The sequence below is a fragment of the Carlito syrichta genome, unplaced genomic scaffold (genome assembly GCF_000164805.1).
Source record: "Carlito syrichta isolate Samal-C Ts95f unplaced genomic scaffold, Tarsius_syrichta-2.0.1 Scaffold90614, whole genome shotgun sequence".
NCBI lineage: Eukaryota > Metazoa > Chordata > Mammalia > Primates > Tarsiidae > Carlito > Carlito syrichta.
Window position 1 is genome coordinate 138,517 of NW_007034710.1, and position 17,348 is coordinate 155,864.

At 42.3% G+C, this 17,348-nt stretch overlaps 1 protein-coding gene across 1 annotated transcript in view; it reads right to left on the reverse strand.

Annotated features, from left to right (window-relative positions):
• Window positions 1-11,385: 11,385 nt before the first annotated feature.
• The window catches only part of QPCT (glutaminyl-peptide cyclotransferase), a 25,962-nt gene continuing 19,999 nt past the window's right edge, over window positions 11,386-17,348 (reverse strand). The window contains exons 5-6 of the mRNA XM_021712626.1: window positions 15,011-15,127; window positions 11,386-12,021 (exon numbers count right to left, since the gene is read on the reverse strand). Coding sequence (XP_021568301.1) covers window positions 11,876-12,021; window positions 15,011-15,127 — 263 coding nt within the window. The 3' untranslated portion in view covers window positions 11,386-11,875. The remainder of the gene's footprint in view (window positions 12,022-15,010; window positions 15,128-17,348) is intronic.

The window sequence follows — 17,348 nt, forward strand, 5'->3', positions numbered from 1 at the left end:
ACAAAACCAAAAAAAAAAAAAAAACTACAATGTGATACCACTTAACTCGGGTAAGGATGGCCATCATTAACAAGTCAAAAAAACAAGATGCTGGTGCAGTTGCGGAGAAAAGGGAACATTTCTACAATGTTGGTGGGAGTGCAAGCTAGTTCAACTTCTATGGAAAGCAGTGTGGCAATTCCTAAAAGAACTAAAAATTGCATATGATTCAGCAATCCCTCTTCTGAGAATATACCCCAAGGAACATAAATCTTTCTACAAAAAAGACACCTGCCCATGCATGTTTATAGCTGCACTATTCACAATAGCAAAAACATGGAACCAACCATGCTACCCATCAAAAGTGGATTGGGTAAAGAAAATGTGGTACATATACATGATGGAGTATTATGCAGCCATAAAGAAGAACAAAATCATGGACTTCGCAGCAAACTGGATGGAGTTGGAGACCATCATACTTCGTGATCTATCATAGAAACAAAGAACTGAACCACATGTTCTCACTCATAAGTGGGACCTGAACATTAATCATCTTAGCACAAGGAAGGGATTGGAAGTCACTGGGCACTGCCAGGGGTGGGGAGCACATAACAACACAAAGGATACCTGGTCCTATACCAGGGAAAGTGAGGGCCAATTGGAGGCCCAAACTTTACCTGCATGCGGCCTACTTGTGTAGTTAATCCTTACTTATACCCCACATCTCTAAAGTAAAATCAAATTTATGTTTTCGCTTTTGTTTTTGTTTTGAGTTGGAGTCTCACTCTGTCACCCAGGCTGGAGTGCAATGGCACACTCATGGCTACCTCAGTGTCAACCTGCTGGGCTCAGGTGATCCTTCCACCTCAGCCTTCCAAGTAGCCGGAACTATAAGCACATGCTACCATGCCCAGTTAATTTTTTTATTCACTGTAGAGACGAGGTCTCACCATGTTGCCCAGACTGGTCTCGAACCTGAGAGCTCAAGCAATCCTCTCACCTCAGCCTTCCAAAGTGCTGGGATTACAGGCTTAAGCCACTGTGCTTGGCCAATAACAATTTTTTTTTTAAATTTGAAAAAGAAATCAAAAATATTATCCAGGGGTGGCGGCCGGCACACACCTGTAGTCCCAGCTTCTTGGGAGGCTGAGGCTGAAGGATTGACTGAACCTAGGAGGTCAAGGCTGCCATGAGCTCTGATCGTTGGTCATGATCATGCCATTGCACTCCAGCCTCAATGACAGAATGAGAACCCAACTTAGTAATAACAATAGTAATAATAATAATAAAGGAAGTGAGCAGAGTGTTGAGTTAATATGCAAGGAAGGACCTAATTTGGACAAGGGGATGTGCAGAAGGACCTCTGGGAGAAGGCCAAGAAAGGGATGGCCATGTGAACTGGGAGGAAAGAGAATCCCCAGTCAAGGAAGGAGATGTGAGCAGAAGAGTCTCCCTGCAGCAGATGTGAGCTAAGCAAGTTCAAGAGCAGCAGCCTAAAGAGGAAGAAAGAAAGTGGGGGCAAAAGGTTGAGTTTTAGGGTGGGCAGGGACTTTGGAGGCATAGTAAGGAGTTCATATTAATTCTCAGTGACATGAAAAGCCATTAGAGGGGTTTTTTTTTAACTTAAATTAATTAATTAGCTAATTACTTACAGACAGGATCTCAGGCTGTTGCCCAAGGCTAGAATGTATGATTCAATCTGAATTTGCTGCAGCCTCTAACTCCTGGATTCAAGTAATCCTCCTGCCTTAGCCCCACTAGTAGCTAAGACTAGAAGCGTGTGCCACCACCCTGACTAATTTTTTTTATTTTTGTAGAGACAGGGTCTTGCTGTATTGCCTAAGCTGGTCTCAAACTCTTGGCCTCAAGAGATTGCTCCCACTTTAGCTTCCCAAAGTGCTGGGATTATAAACATAAGCCACAGGGCTCGATCCATTAGAGGGTTTTAGGTAGCATAGTGATGAGATCTGGACCCATGTTTAGTAGATTTCTCTGACTATTGCACGTAGTCTAGATTGGAGGAGGGCAGAGTGCTTCAGGGAGTCTGATTCAGAGGCTGTTGCATATCACAGGTAGAACAGGGAGCAGTCAGTAAGATTAAGGGCAGAGTCAAAGCAAGAGGCATCAAGGCGATTGCTGCAAATGAGACCAGAGGTGACTTACAAGTGAATCATCCTGGTTTCAGTGACTCATACATGGATCATCCTGGCTAAGGTCCAGGATTGGGAAAGAAAAGTCTTCTCATAGTGAAATGCATTCAACAAGTGTTTAATATGCATCTACTTTGGGCCAAGTACTGAGGACGTAGCAGCAAATAAAGCAAGTTCCTGTTCTTGTGAACTCACATTCTAGAAGGGAGAGAGAGATGATACACAGGTAAGCAAACAGGAGAGCCCTAGGAATCAGAGCCGAGGCAAAAGCTAAGGTTTTATGGGAGAGGGTGCAAGTTAGGAAAAGTAAGAGTGAAGAAAGCAGGAAGTGAGGTCCGGAAGGAAGAATGACAAATGCCAGGTGGTGTTGCCAAGATGGCAGCTCTGCACCAAAGACGGTTTTTCCTCTGTCTCTTCCAGAAGCCTCTGAAGTGTACATTCATGTACCCTCCTTCATGTCATCCCGTGATCACTGAATATCGTCCTATTATAACTCACGGCAGGGGTCTTCATCCTTTCTGACACTTCATTGTCTCAATCTTCCCATGACTTTCTGAGTTCTATGACAGCAAATAACATCCCCTTAGGGCCTAAAGGAATGGCTGGCATTATCGTAGGTCATCAACCTATTTTCATGAATAGGTTCTCAATCTGTTTTTGTTAATGCTGAATAAAAGAAAAACAAACACATGTATTTGGCCTTCTTAGAAACCTTAAAGTTAAGATTTTATTGATAAAAACTTACCTGGGATAACAACAACAAAAAACTGAAGCATCAGAGAACATCACCACATCTCAAAGCAACCCACTGGAGAGAGGAAGGGTAAGCAACTCATTTTTGGTCTCTTCCTATCTCCCACCTGTCACTGATTACCTGCTGGGCTCAGGCGATCCTTCCGCCTCAGTCTTCCAAGTAGCTGGAACTACAGGTGTGCACTACCATGAGCAGCTAACTTTTTGATTTATTGTAGAGGTGAGGTCTTGCCAAGTTGCCCAGGCTGTTCTCGAACCCCTGGGCTCAGATGATCCCCTCACCTCGGTCTCCCAAAATGCTGGGATTACAGGCTTGAGCCACCACATCCAGCCTCCACAAAAAATTTAATGTCATGTGTTTTTTAGCATTTATTTTCTTCGTGATCCCACCCATAATTCCATTTCTGAAGTTCACAATCACAGCTTATTCATGACATTACTTTTTGGCAGCATAGCATTTGTGAGCAGCTGCTTTCCATTATGAAGCACACAAAAAGCAAAATTCGAACAAACATTTCTGACAAGCACCTTGAGAACTCACTAAGGTCTGCAACCATGTCCATTGAACCAGATGTTGATAGATGAGTTTTACAAAAACAAGGTCAAATTTCCCACTCATTTTATATTGCTCTCATTTTTCTAAATGTTATCATTAAAAATGTATTTTTTAAAAGCCTTATTATATATCTACACTAACTATATTATATAATTTATGTGAGGCCCAAGACAATTCCTCTTTACTCAGTGTGGCCCAAGGAAGTCAAAAGGTTGGGCACTCCTATGTTAGAGGGTGAATCGGTTGATGGTGATAGCTTCCGGAGTAATTGTCACTAAGGCCTCTCCAGGCTGGAAGCATGGCAAGCCCCAGGGACAGGAGGAAGGAGTCAGGGAAGGGCTCTCTAGCGAAGTACCCGTTGACCAGAGACCCAGAGGAAATGTGGGCAAACCCCTTGCAAATGACTGGGGGATGCATGCCAGCCAAAGGAGCAGCAGTGATAAAGACCTTGATTCAGGACTGTGCCCAGCTTGTTTGGGAAAAGCCAGGGGTCCAGTGTGAGCTGGGGAGGCAAGTGAGGAAGAGGGTGGTCAGAGGAAAGGTCAGAAGGTGCGGGAGCCAGGTCATGGGGGGCTTGTCAGCCAGGGGGTGGCACTGGATTCTGTTCTCAGAGAAATGAAAAGCCAGTGGAAGGTTTTGAGCGAGCAGTAATATGACTAATTGCAATTTTTAAATTTTTTTTTTTTTGAGTCAGAGTCTCCCTCTGCTATCCCAGCTGGAGTGCAATGGCATGCCTACAACCACCGCAGCCTCGACCTGCTGGCCTCAAGTGATCTTCCACCCCAGCCTTCCAAGTAGCTGAGACTACAGGTACATGCCACCACGTCTGGCTCATTTTTTTTTATTGTAGAGACGAGGTCTTGCCATGTTGCCCAGGCAATCCTCTCACCTCAGCCTCCCAAAGTGCTAAGCTTGCAGGTGTGAGCCACCGTGCCTAGCCCCAAGTTGCAATTTTAAAGGCTTGCTTCAGCTCCTGTGTGGGGAAGAGACTAAGGAAGCAAGGATGGAGCAGGGACGCTGGTGGGAAACGATGGTGGCCTGAACCAGAGTGGGAACAAGGCTCAGACTTGGGATATAGGGCTGAGGAAAGCCAGCAGGCCTTGCTAATGTCCTCTGAGAGAGAAGAGTCAGCACCAGCGTCAAAAGATGTCCAGTTAACGAGAAGGGAAGGAGATGCGAGGGGGTGCTGGGGCCCGTGAGTCCAATTCTGCATTTCTTCACTGAGTTGCCTTTGGGACTCCCCATTGGAGATATTTGGAACTTGAGAAGAGATAAGGACAGAAGACATAAATTGTGAAGTCATCTGCACGTCATTTTAGAGCTGCCGGACAGGATGAGATCACCTGGAAATGGAGTATCGCCCGAGAGGGGGTCCAAGAACAAAGCCCAGAATATTCTGATTTTTAGGAGTCAGGAAGACAACAGTGAAGTCACAAAGCCCTGGTGCGGAGGTTCACACCTGTAATCCCAGCACTTTGGGAGGTCGAGGCAGGAGGATTGCTTGAGCCTAGGAGTTCGAGACCAGCCAGGGCAACATACTGAGATCTTGTCTTTAAAAAAAAAGATGATAAAGAAAAAGAAGCCAGGCATAGTGATACATGCCTGTAAGCCCAGCTACTCGGAGCCTGAAGCAGAAGGATAGCCTGTGTCCAGGAGATTAAGGCTATGATGAGCAGTGATTGTGCCACTGCACTTAAGCCAGAACAACAGCGAGACCCAGACTCAAATAAATAAATAAGCAAATAAATAAATTTTTTTAAAGATGCAGCAAAGGACACAGAAGGAGAGACTGGAAATAGGACAGTCATGAGAAAGCAGTGACCTATACGCCAAGGAGCCAGTGATCGGCCAAGTCGTTGCCTCTGAGAACTGAGTGAAAGGGGCCTGCGGATCCAGTCAGAGTTCCAGGCTTCAATCTGCAGAACCCTGATCTCCACGGTGGCGCTGAGGGTCCCTACAGGAGTCAGTTGGGGGCAAGGAGGGGTTGGAAAAGGCTTAGCCAATAAGGTCCAGGCCTCTCTCCCTACTTCAGCCAGATCCGCTCCACATCTTTGGGGTTTCCATGTGAGATTTCCTTTGAAGAAAGGATTCTACTACTTAAAACACAAAACTCTGAAACTGGTCGGAGCACATTCTACCACAGGGAAAAGGGCAAACATGTGGACCAGGACCCTCCCTGCGGTGCAGCCCCAGGGACCGTCTCAATCTGAGGGTGAAAACCACAGCAGACATTTCGAAGGCCCGTTTGGACCCTAAAGCACTTGGTTTCTACTCTCTTGGTCCCAGCCTCTGAGCCTCAACCTCAGTTCAGACTCCACCCTGTGTCTGACAATGACTTTGAGAGAGACTTCTGACCTGGCTGGTCCTCATGCATTGGCCTGACACCATGTAGGGGCCCCGGAGGAGTGGGGTAAGATGCTTATATTCCATCAAAGTGCCACCTGGAACTTGGACTTGGAAGAGAATTCTGCTGGACTGAAACATTCACAGTGAGTCAGTGAGTCAGCAAACCTTCCTTCCTCCCACCCACCCTAATCTCCATCAGCCGTTCTTTCTGCCCAACCTTGGGCAGTGTCTGGACAAGGTCTCGTCCATGACTGTCAGCTCCTCTTGGAGAGAAGCTTCCTCATCCTGGTCAATTCCTATGTAGCCTACATTTTTCTTGGCTTTTAACATATACTACGCTCTTACACTCTTCACCTCCTGCCAAGGTGAGCTGTTAACACGTTCAAATATCCAAAGATGCTTAAGCTATCAATTTGTCTACAGGCCTGAGGAAGAAATGCAGTGGTCCTGAAGAAAACAGGAGCTTAGGTTTGCAACTTTTTCTTTGACAAACATCCATGTCCAACACCAGGATCCAACTGCAGAGAAATGAAACAGGACCGGCTGAATTTAGACATCTCCGAATCCAGATTCTTAAAGCCTAAAATGTGTTCTCTCCTTAAAACTCCCATGCTCTTCTTTCAAGACTTTGACCCTATAGTTCATGATGTGATGAAGGACCAACATCCTGATGCCCCGTGGTGTGTAAGTTAAGAGAAAGGCCATGTGGTTCCAGACCTGAGGATCACGGGTGATCAACCTTACCTGCCACAGTGGACACTTGTTGCTGTCATTTGTAAAGGCATCCTTTCTCTAGACCTTGCTTTGGGGAACCCCCTCCTCTCCGCCTTCATCCTTGTGGTTTGGAGGGGGCTGACCCTTCCCCCAGCTACAGGATGGGCAGGAGCTTTAGGCCAAAGTCGATCAGTGGATTCCATCTACCAGCCCAGAGACTGAATCAGTCAAGCATCCACCACCCATTCTACTACATAGACATGCACACACATACATACAGAGATATACATTTCTAAATGCCCCCTGGGGATAGTACCCAGATGAAAACCAGTAAGCTAGAAAATCTCTAAGGTCCTTTCTAACCAAGCTGAAATGTCATGTATCAGCCAGACATGGTGGCTTATGCCTGTAATCCCAGCACTTTGGGAGGCCTAGGCAAGAGGATTGCTTGGACCCAGGAGTTCAAGACCAGCATGGGCAACATAGCAAGACCCCGTCTTTATAAAAAATGAAAAAATTAGCCAGGCATGGTGGGGCCTGCCTGTCATCCCAGTTACTCAGGAGGCTGAGCTGGAAGGATCGCCTGAACCCAGGAGGTCGAGGCTGTGGTGAATCACGAACATGTCACTGCACTCCAGCCTAGGCGACAGACAGAGACCCCGACTCAAAAAAGAAGAAAAAAAGAAAGCTATTCTCTCTGCAACCATCATTTTTCCAGACCTCTGACATCTCCAGCAAGAGCAGTTGGCTTGGGTAAGGGGTTCATTTCTACAAATAAGTGGGGCTTATCACTTCCCAAGTGTCACAGAACAGCAGTGAAACTGATAGCTGGTAGTCAGTGACATTCAGTCCCTTTCACGCCAGTTTCTTAGCTCGTGTAATTTTCTACACGTCATTCTTTGTTAACCCAAACCACAAACATTAAGTCCTTGAGCGCCAAGGACCTGCCCCACCACCCAGTATTCAGTAGCTGTAAGAGTATTCAGTTTTCAGGGCTGTTTATAATTTGTGAGTCTTTAATTCTATTTTTTTTTTAATGTTACCTTTGCCATCTTTGTGAATTTGGCTTTCTTGCTTTAAACCGTGTTGTTTTCTCTTCCTGGCAATTGTGGGCTCCTTGTGGTGATTCTCAGACAAATGTCCTAAACCCTCCACTGGCAAATTCAGATGGGTCTGGAGAGCCAGTTATGTTCCATGCGTTGCCTTTGAAATACGAGCACAATAAGATGACTTCACATTGCGTGAGGACGCCAGCCCGATTCAGGCTGAGGCATACGGCCACGACACAGGCAGTCCTTTCATCCCGGTTCTCTTCAGAACTGTCATAAATGATTGCTGCTGGATGTGTTGCCAGGAGCCTGGGGCCAGTTTTCATGTTGAGGAGGATTTGAGGGGTATCCTATAGCACCCTACTGGCTCAGCGGGCTGACAACCTCTCCTGCCACTTCAGCCCTTCCACGGAGCACAGCAGTGGTTTTGCACAGTGGGATCTGCCCCTTGCAACAAAGTGGTCATTTCTCTATTTGAAGGCTGAAAGTGATGCATCAAAGAAGACAGAGAAGTGATCGAGAAAGGGGAAGTGGGAGGAGGCAGTTAAACCACTTCAAAACCACTTTTAGAATTTCAGGCTGCGTAGAAAGTGGCCCTGAAACTGAGAGTGAAACCTCAGTCTTTCATATATTCATCTTGGAAGCCAAGGGTTGATGGGAAGGTTGGTTCTGACAACCCCGTGCCCTCGTGGACAGCAAATTTAAGCAATTTCCCCAAATTTCCTACATTAGCTTTGCTTTAAATTACCATGACTGCCCTGAATAATCTCCCTCATCTTCTCCTTATTTCCTTTATCCCTCAGATTTAGACCTCGCACGGAAACTGAGGTTTGATTTTCAGCAGAATCAGCTGTGACCAAGCTTCCTGCAGGGCTGTCGGTACATTAAAGAAATGGAATGGAAGTGTCTTGAATCTTGTCCGTCTCTCCTTTATGCAAAGTAATCACCTCCAGCTGGGCCGAGTTGATTGAGCAAATGTTCAGTTTTTCACATGATTTTGCTGCAGTATCATAATGCATGTATTTCTTTGATGGAAGAAAGAAGTTTCACAAAATAAACCGCTTAAGGATTCAGAGCTGGAACTGAAAACATGAGCTGCTTTGTTCCGATGACAACTTCTTCACCATCTAAAACATTTCTCCATGTCGGAGGCTCTGTCTTTTCTCTTCTGGCCACAGCCCTCAAGCTACAATAACAGGCTCATGATTTTTTTAGATGCCAAGGTTATGAATACTCTTTTATGAATATTTTCCTTTGAACTCATTTCTCTCAAAGAAGAAAAATAGCCCTATGTGTTGCCGGGTTGACAGTAATAGACAAAATGTACAAATTGTTCTCTTAGGGGCAGTAAAATGCTCCAAGATGCACATAGAAAAATTCCACATGCAACCTCATGTTTATGGAGCATTGCCTTTGCGGCTATAATTCTTAAGAAGTAATATTTCTGACTGGCATGAATTACACAGAGCATGTTTCAAAGAAGACTATCAAGGCTGATACCTTAAGATGTCTCCCTTTCTGACATCATGACTGCTTTTCCCATTTTGGTGCAAACTCTTTGTGAACAGAATTTTAGGATATGCCTGTTCAAAGGAAGGAAACCGTCACTGAATTAAGCTGCTTATGTTTTATTTTTCCTTTTATCCTATTTCAACCTATCCACCAGGCTCCTCTGAAAATAATTCAACTAATGTCAACTCAACAGATTATCATAGATCTATTAATTTCATCCGGCTTCAAAAGGAGCTTATCATTTAGACTTATAATTATGTATGCAGTACTCAGCAAATGTTTAGGTTCCTTATTAAAATTTAGTTTCGTACTATTATAATATCATCAGTTAAATCATTTCTTTTCTCACGTAAAAAAAAAAAAGATGCTTTTTTCCCCTGAACTCCTTTCAAATGTTTCTTCTCATTCAAAAATTAATCCAGAAAACTCATCTTCCTTTAATCCTGCTTTTTGGCTTAGGTTCTATTTAGCCTGGAACCACTCCTGTTGATTTCTGTTATATCCACACTAATGCAAAAATAGCCTTTACTACAGCAGAGAAATCATTCTGCATGGAAACAACATGCCTCTGAGCCTACATGGTCATTCTGCATGGAAACAACATGCCTCTGAGCCTACATGATCAGGTGAATCATGGTGACAATGATTTAAAACTGAGGAAATGACCTATAAAAATATCAAGGTACAACTGTTGCTTTGCATTTGGTGTTAAGAATATTCCGCAGTCTTTTTCATGTATAGAGGCAATACTCTATAGTGGTTCCGAGCATAAGCTTTAGAGCCAGATTGCTTGGATTCAAAACCTGCTGTTACCACTTACTAGCCACATGATCTTGGAGAATACACTTAACTAATCTGGGTATCATAAAATGAGGTTTGATGTTGTGAGATTTGTTGTGAGGATTAAGTTGGTAAAAACATGTAAAGCACTTATGACACTGTCTGGCACAGAATTCATATTCAGTCAGCATTCACTCTTAATATTAACTCACAAAGGCATGACATTCCTTTACATGACTTTAAAATGAGATTCGTAAAATAAAAAGAAATCAGTCAGGTGCAGTGGCTCGTGCCTGTCATCCCAGCACTTTGGGAGATGGAGGTAAGAGGATTGCCTGAGCCCAGAGGTTCAAGACCAGCCTGGACAATTTGGTGAGACCTCATCTCTACAGTAAATCAAAAAACTAACTGGGTGAGGTGGCACATGCCTGTGGTTCCAGCTACTTGGAAGGCTAAGGTGGGAGGATCACCTGAGCCTAGCAGGTCGAGGTTGTGGTGGCCATGAGCGTGCCACTACACTCCAGCCTGGGCAACAGAGTGAGACTCTGATTCAAAAAAATATTTTTTTAATTTAAATAAATAAATACAAATTTAAAAAAAGAGAAATTCTAGAAAAATCAAATTTTGTAAATTTTACCAACATGAATTACAGACGGATAATGTTATTCCAGTATATGTATGATATATATATAATTCTGATTATATTCTTGTATATAATTATACACATTTGTGTAGATAAAATTATATTTATTCTTTTCTTGCCTGAGAAGTCCGTGTTAGCAAGTAAATCATTTCCCATTGACTTCCACTGTCAACTTGAACCTGCCATTGCTTCTGCACCCAGCTTATCTGTCTCACTCTACCCAGCCCCCACACACTATTTTGGTGAGTATTTATTAAATGTTTCCTCCAAGCAGGGATCACACAGAAAACAGTTATGGCAGGATACATTTCCTAATTGACTAATTCGTAAGATAGATTTCTAGATAATTAATTGTTCTAGATAATTTTCTAGACAATTATTTCTTATAGCTAAAGACAATTCAGGAATGCCTATGTTTTCCGGGGGGGGGGGGGAATGCTCTATGCTCTATATAATCAACCAAACTTGAATATCATATAATTTATCTACACAAAAATTACAACTACTATGTTACTACTGTGTTTCCTTAATATTGACTTTGGAGGCCAACAGTAATCTTTTTCTGTATTCATCTCAACCCAAGATCTAAACAGTAAATACATGTTTAGTAACTACACAGTTTAGCAGGAAAAAAAACCCAAAACATTGTAACACAGTTTAATTATACCTATGTAATAAAAACCCTGCCTTTAAAAAAGTGAGAAAAAACTAAGTGTCAATGGTGATTCTGTCGATAGAATGGGATTATAGTTTTCTTCTTTTCTCCATTTTCCAATGTTTATGTTATTGTCCATATTATCTTTACGATAAAAATATTACATTTGTAAAACTCTATTAAAGTTGGACTATGCATTAAATCATATGATTCTTCTTTTATAATACGTAAAAAAGAAATTCACAACATGGCATTTAATTCTGATTTTAATTTCCATGATATTAACCCTACCAAGATTCCTCAAAGAAATTTGAAAGACTTCAAACTATATCTTTGCTTTGTATTATATTCAGTAGATTCTCACATATGAAAAATCATAAAACAAAGGCTACATATCGCAACCATCACTTAAGTGCTGTTCAGAAGGCTACAATATTTAATAAATGAATCTGATTTTGTTTCACAGTGTTTATCTAAAACAGTTTTTAAAAGATATTTATTTTCTATTTTTCTTACATTCTCCCTTTTTTAATCTGTAAATAAAAATGAATGAAAAATTTAGGACACAACATCATTCTATAATGATTCTAGAACTGGTCTTGCATTAAAGACACCCAGAAATGGATCTATAAGATAGATGTCATCACACAGTATTTGTCTGGCATCAGATTATTTTAAACGGTGCCTTGACTTTTGACTTCAATGCTAGAAGCAATTGCCGTAATCTACATCAGAATATTACAAATGAAGATACTCTAACACAAAGACTTGGATGATTTTGTTTAGATTGTCAATGGTTGCTTCGTTCAGATTTTCTTCATTGTCATCCATGGTGTGCCAGACTTCAGGGAAGGGAGATGGTATCAAATGCAGAATTGGAACACCTAATGAGAAAGAACCAACTTGTAATTAAGTGCTTATTTCCACCAAGTACGCTAGGAAGTGTCATTCTTCGAGCAGAAGGAGTGCTCCACGTACAAAGACAGCTGGGGAATTCATCATCTTCAATGTACCTCCCTATAGCTTACCCGGGCACTCCAAAATCAGTCATTCACTAAATACATATTCATGAATTCGTCACATAATTATAAAGTACCTGCTAAGTGCCAGTTTCTGTTCTAGAAGTTGAGATTTCATTCGTGAAAAGGCAAAGCCCCAACCACATGGAGCTTACCATTCAGTGGAGCGAGAAACAAGTAAACAAATATGAAACATGATTTTAGGGAGTGAAAAGGTTTATGAAGAAGAATTAACCAAGGTAAGGGACTAGAGAATGTAAGACCAGTGGCCAGACCAAGAGAGGGGGTATTTAAAGTCCAGGAAGGCCCCCTGGAGAAGCTAACATTAAAATAGAGAAACACACCACAGGGGAAGCAAGCCATGCAGAGATCTGGGGTGAGGTGAGAACTCCCGGCAGCTTTACTAGCGAGTGCAAAAGTCCTAAGGTAGAAGTGTGCTGGGTCTGCTTAAGGAACAGTAAGAAGGCCCGTGTGGAGAGAGAGGTAAGAGGTGACATTGAAGAGGGGGAGCTGAGTCAGAAAATAGAGGCCCTTGGAAGCCATGGTAAAGACTTTGGGTTTTATTCTACACCAGACACATCCATGCCATGGCTTGTGGGCCGCCTGTGGCCCAGAACAGCTAGGAATGTGGCCCCACAAAATCTTTTAATGTCATGTCTATTTTAGCATCTATTTTCTTCACGACCCCATGCATAGTTCCATTTTTGAAGTTCACAGTCACACCTTATTCATGACATCACATTTTGACAGCACATACATTTGTGAGCAGCTGTTTTCAATTATGAAGCACATGAAAAGCAAAATTCAAACAAGCATTTCTGACAAGCACCTTGAGAACCCACTGAGAATTACAACCAATCCTATCGAACCAGACATTGATAAATTCATTTCACAAAAATGAGGTCAAATTTCCTACTAGTCTTCTATTGTTCTCATTTTTCTAAACCCCATAATAAAAAATATTTTAAAAGAAGTCCTATTCTGAAAATATACTATCATATATAATTTATGTGTGGCCCAAGACAATTCCTTGTTACTCAATGTGGCCCAGGGAGGCCAAAAGGTTGGACACCCCTGTTTTACGTGGTGCTCCCACATTCTCTATTCCCTTACTTTGGTTAATTCTTATCACTCCCTAAAATCATGTTTCATATTTATTTACCTGCTTCTCTCTCCACTGAATTGTAAAAAGAGGAGAAATTGTAAAAAGAGGAAAGTGGCATTGTTTGATTTATATTTTAAAAAGATAACTCTAGCTCCTATACAAAGAATGGGGAAGCAAGAGCAAAAAATGGAGACCAATTGGAAGGCTACCCCAAGAGTCCTCGGGTTGATTTAGACATCTACCATCTTGACACCAAGAATATCGGTACCTTATTGACCAGAAAACCCCAGAGTTACACAAGATATCAGAATACAATTTAACTCTATGAAAAGGAAGGCAGGATGTCAGTGGGATGTGAACTTTGTTTATTCTTTTTTTTTTTTGAGTTGGGGTCTCACTCTGTCACCCAGGTTGGAGTATAGTGGCACAATCACGGCTCACCACAGTCTTGACCTCCTGCGTTCAGGTGTTCCTCTTTCCTCAGCCTCCCAAATAGTTGGGTGACAGGCATGTATCTCCATGCCTGGCTAATTTTTATTTTTATTTTTATTTTTATAGAGACAAGGTTTCACTATGTTGCCTAGAACTCCTGGGCTCAAACAGTCCTCCTGCCTCAGCCTCCCAAAGTGCTAGGATTCCAGGTGTGAGTCACTGTGGCTGGTGAGATGTGAGCTTTCATAAATATTCTAGGTGTAGAAAAGAATATAAAGGTGTCCTCAAAGATTTGGAATGACTTTTATGAGAAAACAGAAGCCATGATGGACGACTTCAAGTGATGGATGATTTAATTAATCAACTAATTAAATATAATGGTTCCTCAAACTTGTAGATAGTCACAAAACAGGGGGAATGGGGATTAGTTCTAAGAAATTAGCACAAAGTGCTGCATAGCGGTATTATACTTAGATGCCACCTTGAAAATCTAAAACTGAATGTGTATGAGACATGGGCGTGGGACACGGGAAAAAGGCAGAATTAAGGACAACTCCCAGGACTCTGACCTGAGCAACTGGATAAATGTAGACCATTTACTGAGAAGGGCAAGACTAGGAAAGAAGCACTTACAGTCAAGCCCCTCATTCCTCCATATTGATGAACAAAGGTGGACTCTGTCATTTCATTTGAAACCTGAAGAGCGTGGTCTGGTTAGAGGATATCAAAGTGTAAAATGCTGCATCTGAATCGTACCTGGTATCCATAAACATCATGTGAAAAAGTGTCTGGACTCCTCGCCTTCCATTCATTTTGACCTGAGCACCTGACTGACTTCTAGCTTCCAGGTACACAATTAGAAGACACTTATTGGTGAAAGTTTATATATAGCACAATCTGCATACTTCTTTTTAAAAGATAGGTACTCACTCAAGTTAATTTTATTGTCTGTTTTAGATCATTTAAAATAGCTTTAGGTTGGTTCAGATCACTTATATCTAAATTTGGCACAGTTAGTCTTTAGAGAAGGATGGTTTTAGTGATTTGAAATGCACCAAAAATTATTCGTGTTTATTTGCTTCTTAATTTGCTGTGTGCAGCAATTAGAGACCTGGGGTGTTTCACTGCTAAAGTGAGCTAGCTGATTCTACCAGAAAGCTAAATATGGTTTGGGAATGAGACAAGGCTAAAAACATTGACCTTGCTCTACTTTTAAGAGTGGATGAGTGATATGTAGTCTTGGAATTTCAAAACGCACACAAAATATAATAAATACGATAAGTCAAAAATTTGCATATGCACACACACACACATTACCTCTTCTTAAAAATGGAATATGGTCATCCTGAATCACGTTTCCATAACCATGATTCTGGAAATACTGCCTCTCCCAAGAGTGATCCTTGAGCAATCCCAATTCATGGAGTTCATTTTCTGTAGATGACAATGAAATAGTAGATGAGCAACTATTTCGATCTGCTCAAGACTCAGAACATATCCTTATTTAGGGAGTTTGAAATATTTGCGCATGTGGTCTTAATTTTTAAAAGATTATGCAACAGTGAGCATGGCCACGCCCATGACAATAAACATCTGGGTTGAACTTGGGTGTGCACATTTTGGAGTAGGAAGAGAGAGGAAACCTTACAGGTAAGAATCTCCTTAGAGGCAGAAACTCAACAGAACAATAGAGAGACAGAGAATGAGAAACCAGTGGAAAATGAGGGGAAAACCCAGGTTAGGTACTTCTAGGTCCAAGATGCTGCATGACAAATGCTTAAAGATGAGATATGGGCTTATGAGAAAAATATTCAAGCAGAATAAGGATATAGAGCTTATCAAGTGACAACTCTATCGGAAAAGGATACCTAAGGTGACCTACATCAGTGGTTTGCAAAGTGTGACTGGTAACATCTGCGTCACCTGGGAACTTGTTAGAAATGTAAATTATCTGGGTCCACATCAGACTTACAGAAATTCTGGGAGTGGAGTAAAACAATCTGTGTTGTAGCAAGCCCTCCAAGGATGCTAAAAGGTTTGAGAACCACTGGCCTGCATAACCCAAGTGTCACATGTTACAAAGGATGACAATATCAAACGAATATTATAGAGCTGTTTTGTTTTGTTTTTTAATTGCTAAATATAAAGAGGAAACTAGACCAACCGGTAAGCACCCATATGTAATATGATCTTAGGAACATTGAGAAAGTCCTAGCCACCACCAAAAACAATATTCCCATCTATTTACCGATACCTATCATTCCTTTACCACAGGATACAACTTTTTTTCAGATATGTTCTCACTCTATTGCTGAAGCTAAAGTGTAGTGGCGTGATCATAGCTCACTGCAGCCTCAACCTCCTGGTCTTAAGTGACCCTCCCACCTCAGCCTCCTGCGCAGTAACCTTGATGTATGCAGCCATGCCTGGCTAATTTTTTAATTTTTTTTTAATTTTTAAAACTTATTTTTGGCCAGGTGCAGTGGCTGAAGCCTGTAATCCCAGCACTTTGGGAGGCTGAGGTGAGAGGATTACCTGAGCCCACAGGTTTGAGACCAGCCTGGGCAACTTGATGAGACCTCATCTCTACAATTAAAAAAAATAATAATTAGCTAGACGTGGTAGTGCACCTCTGTAATTCTGGCTACTTGGAAGGCTGAGGTGGAAGGATCGCCTGAGTCCAGCAGGTTGAGTCTGCGGTGGCTGTGAGCATGCCATTGCACTCCAGCCTAGGCAACAGAGTGAGACACCAACTCAAAAATAAAATATAATAAAATAAAGTAAAAAATGTATTTTTTGTAGAGATGGGGTTACACTATGTTAATCCAGGTTGGACTTAAACTTCCTGCCTCAAATGATCCTCCCATTTTGGCCTCCCAAAATACTGGGATTAAAGACATGAGCTATTGCCCCTGGCCAGGATACAGCTTTTTTTTACACAATTAGAGATATAGTTTGAAGTGTAAGAACCAGTAGGAGGGGCAACACAATGGGTTAAAACTGCATGAAGGTGCAAGTTATTGACATAAATTTGTTCTGGTACAGAAAATAAGAAAAGTGCATGAAACCCTTGAAAAAAGGCCAAACAGTTTCTCGAGGCTACCATCACAGTAAGGAAAACACTGCCAGAAAAGGCTCAAGAAGTTTATATTAATAATATCATAATAGTGGCCGGGTTCAGTGACTCAGCCTGTAATCCCAGCACTTTGGGAGGCCGAGGCAAATGGACTGCCTGAGCCCGTGAGTTCAAGACTAGCCTGGGCAACTTGGCAAGACCTCGTCTCTACAATAAAATAAAGATAGCTGGGCGTGGTAGCGCACATCTACAGTTCCAGCTACTCAGAAGGCAGAGGCGGAAGGATTACTGGAGCCCAGCAGGTCTATGCTGGGGTGGCCGGGAGATCGCGTGCCACTGCACTCCAGCCTGGGCGAAGGAGTTAGACTCCAACTCAAAAAATAATAATAATATCATAATAGCAATTCTTCCAAGCTAGGAATTGAAATTGGCCAAAGATGAGCATCTGAAGTTCGGGTTGAAGCTTCTCCTGTAAGAGTCTAGACCTAAACCAGGCTCGGTGGCTCAGCCTGTAATCCCACGCCTTTGGGAGGCTGAGGTGAGTGGATTGCCTGAGCCCATGGGTTCGAGACCCTCCTG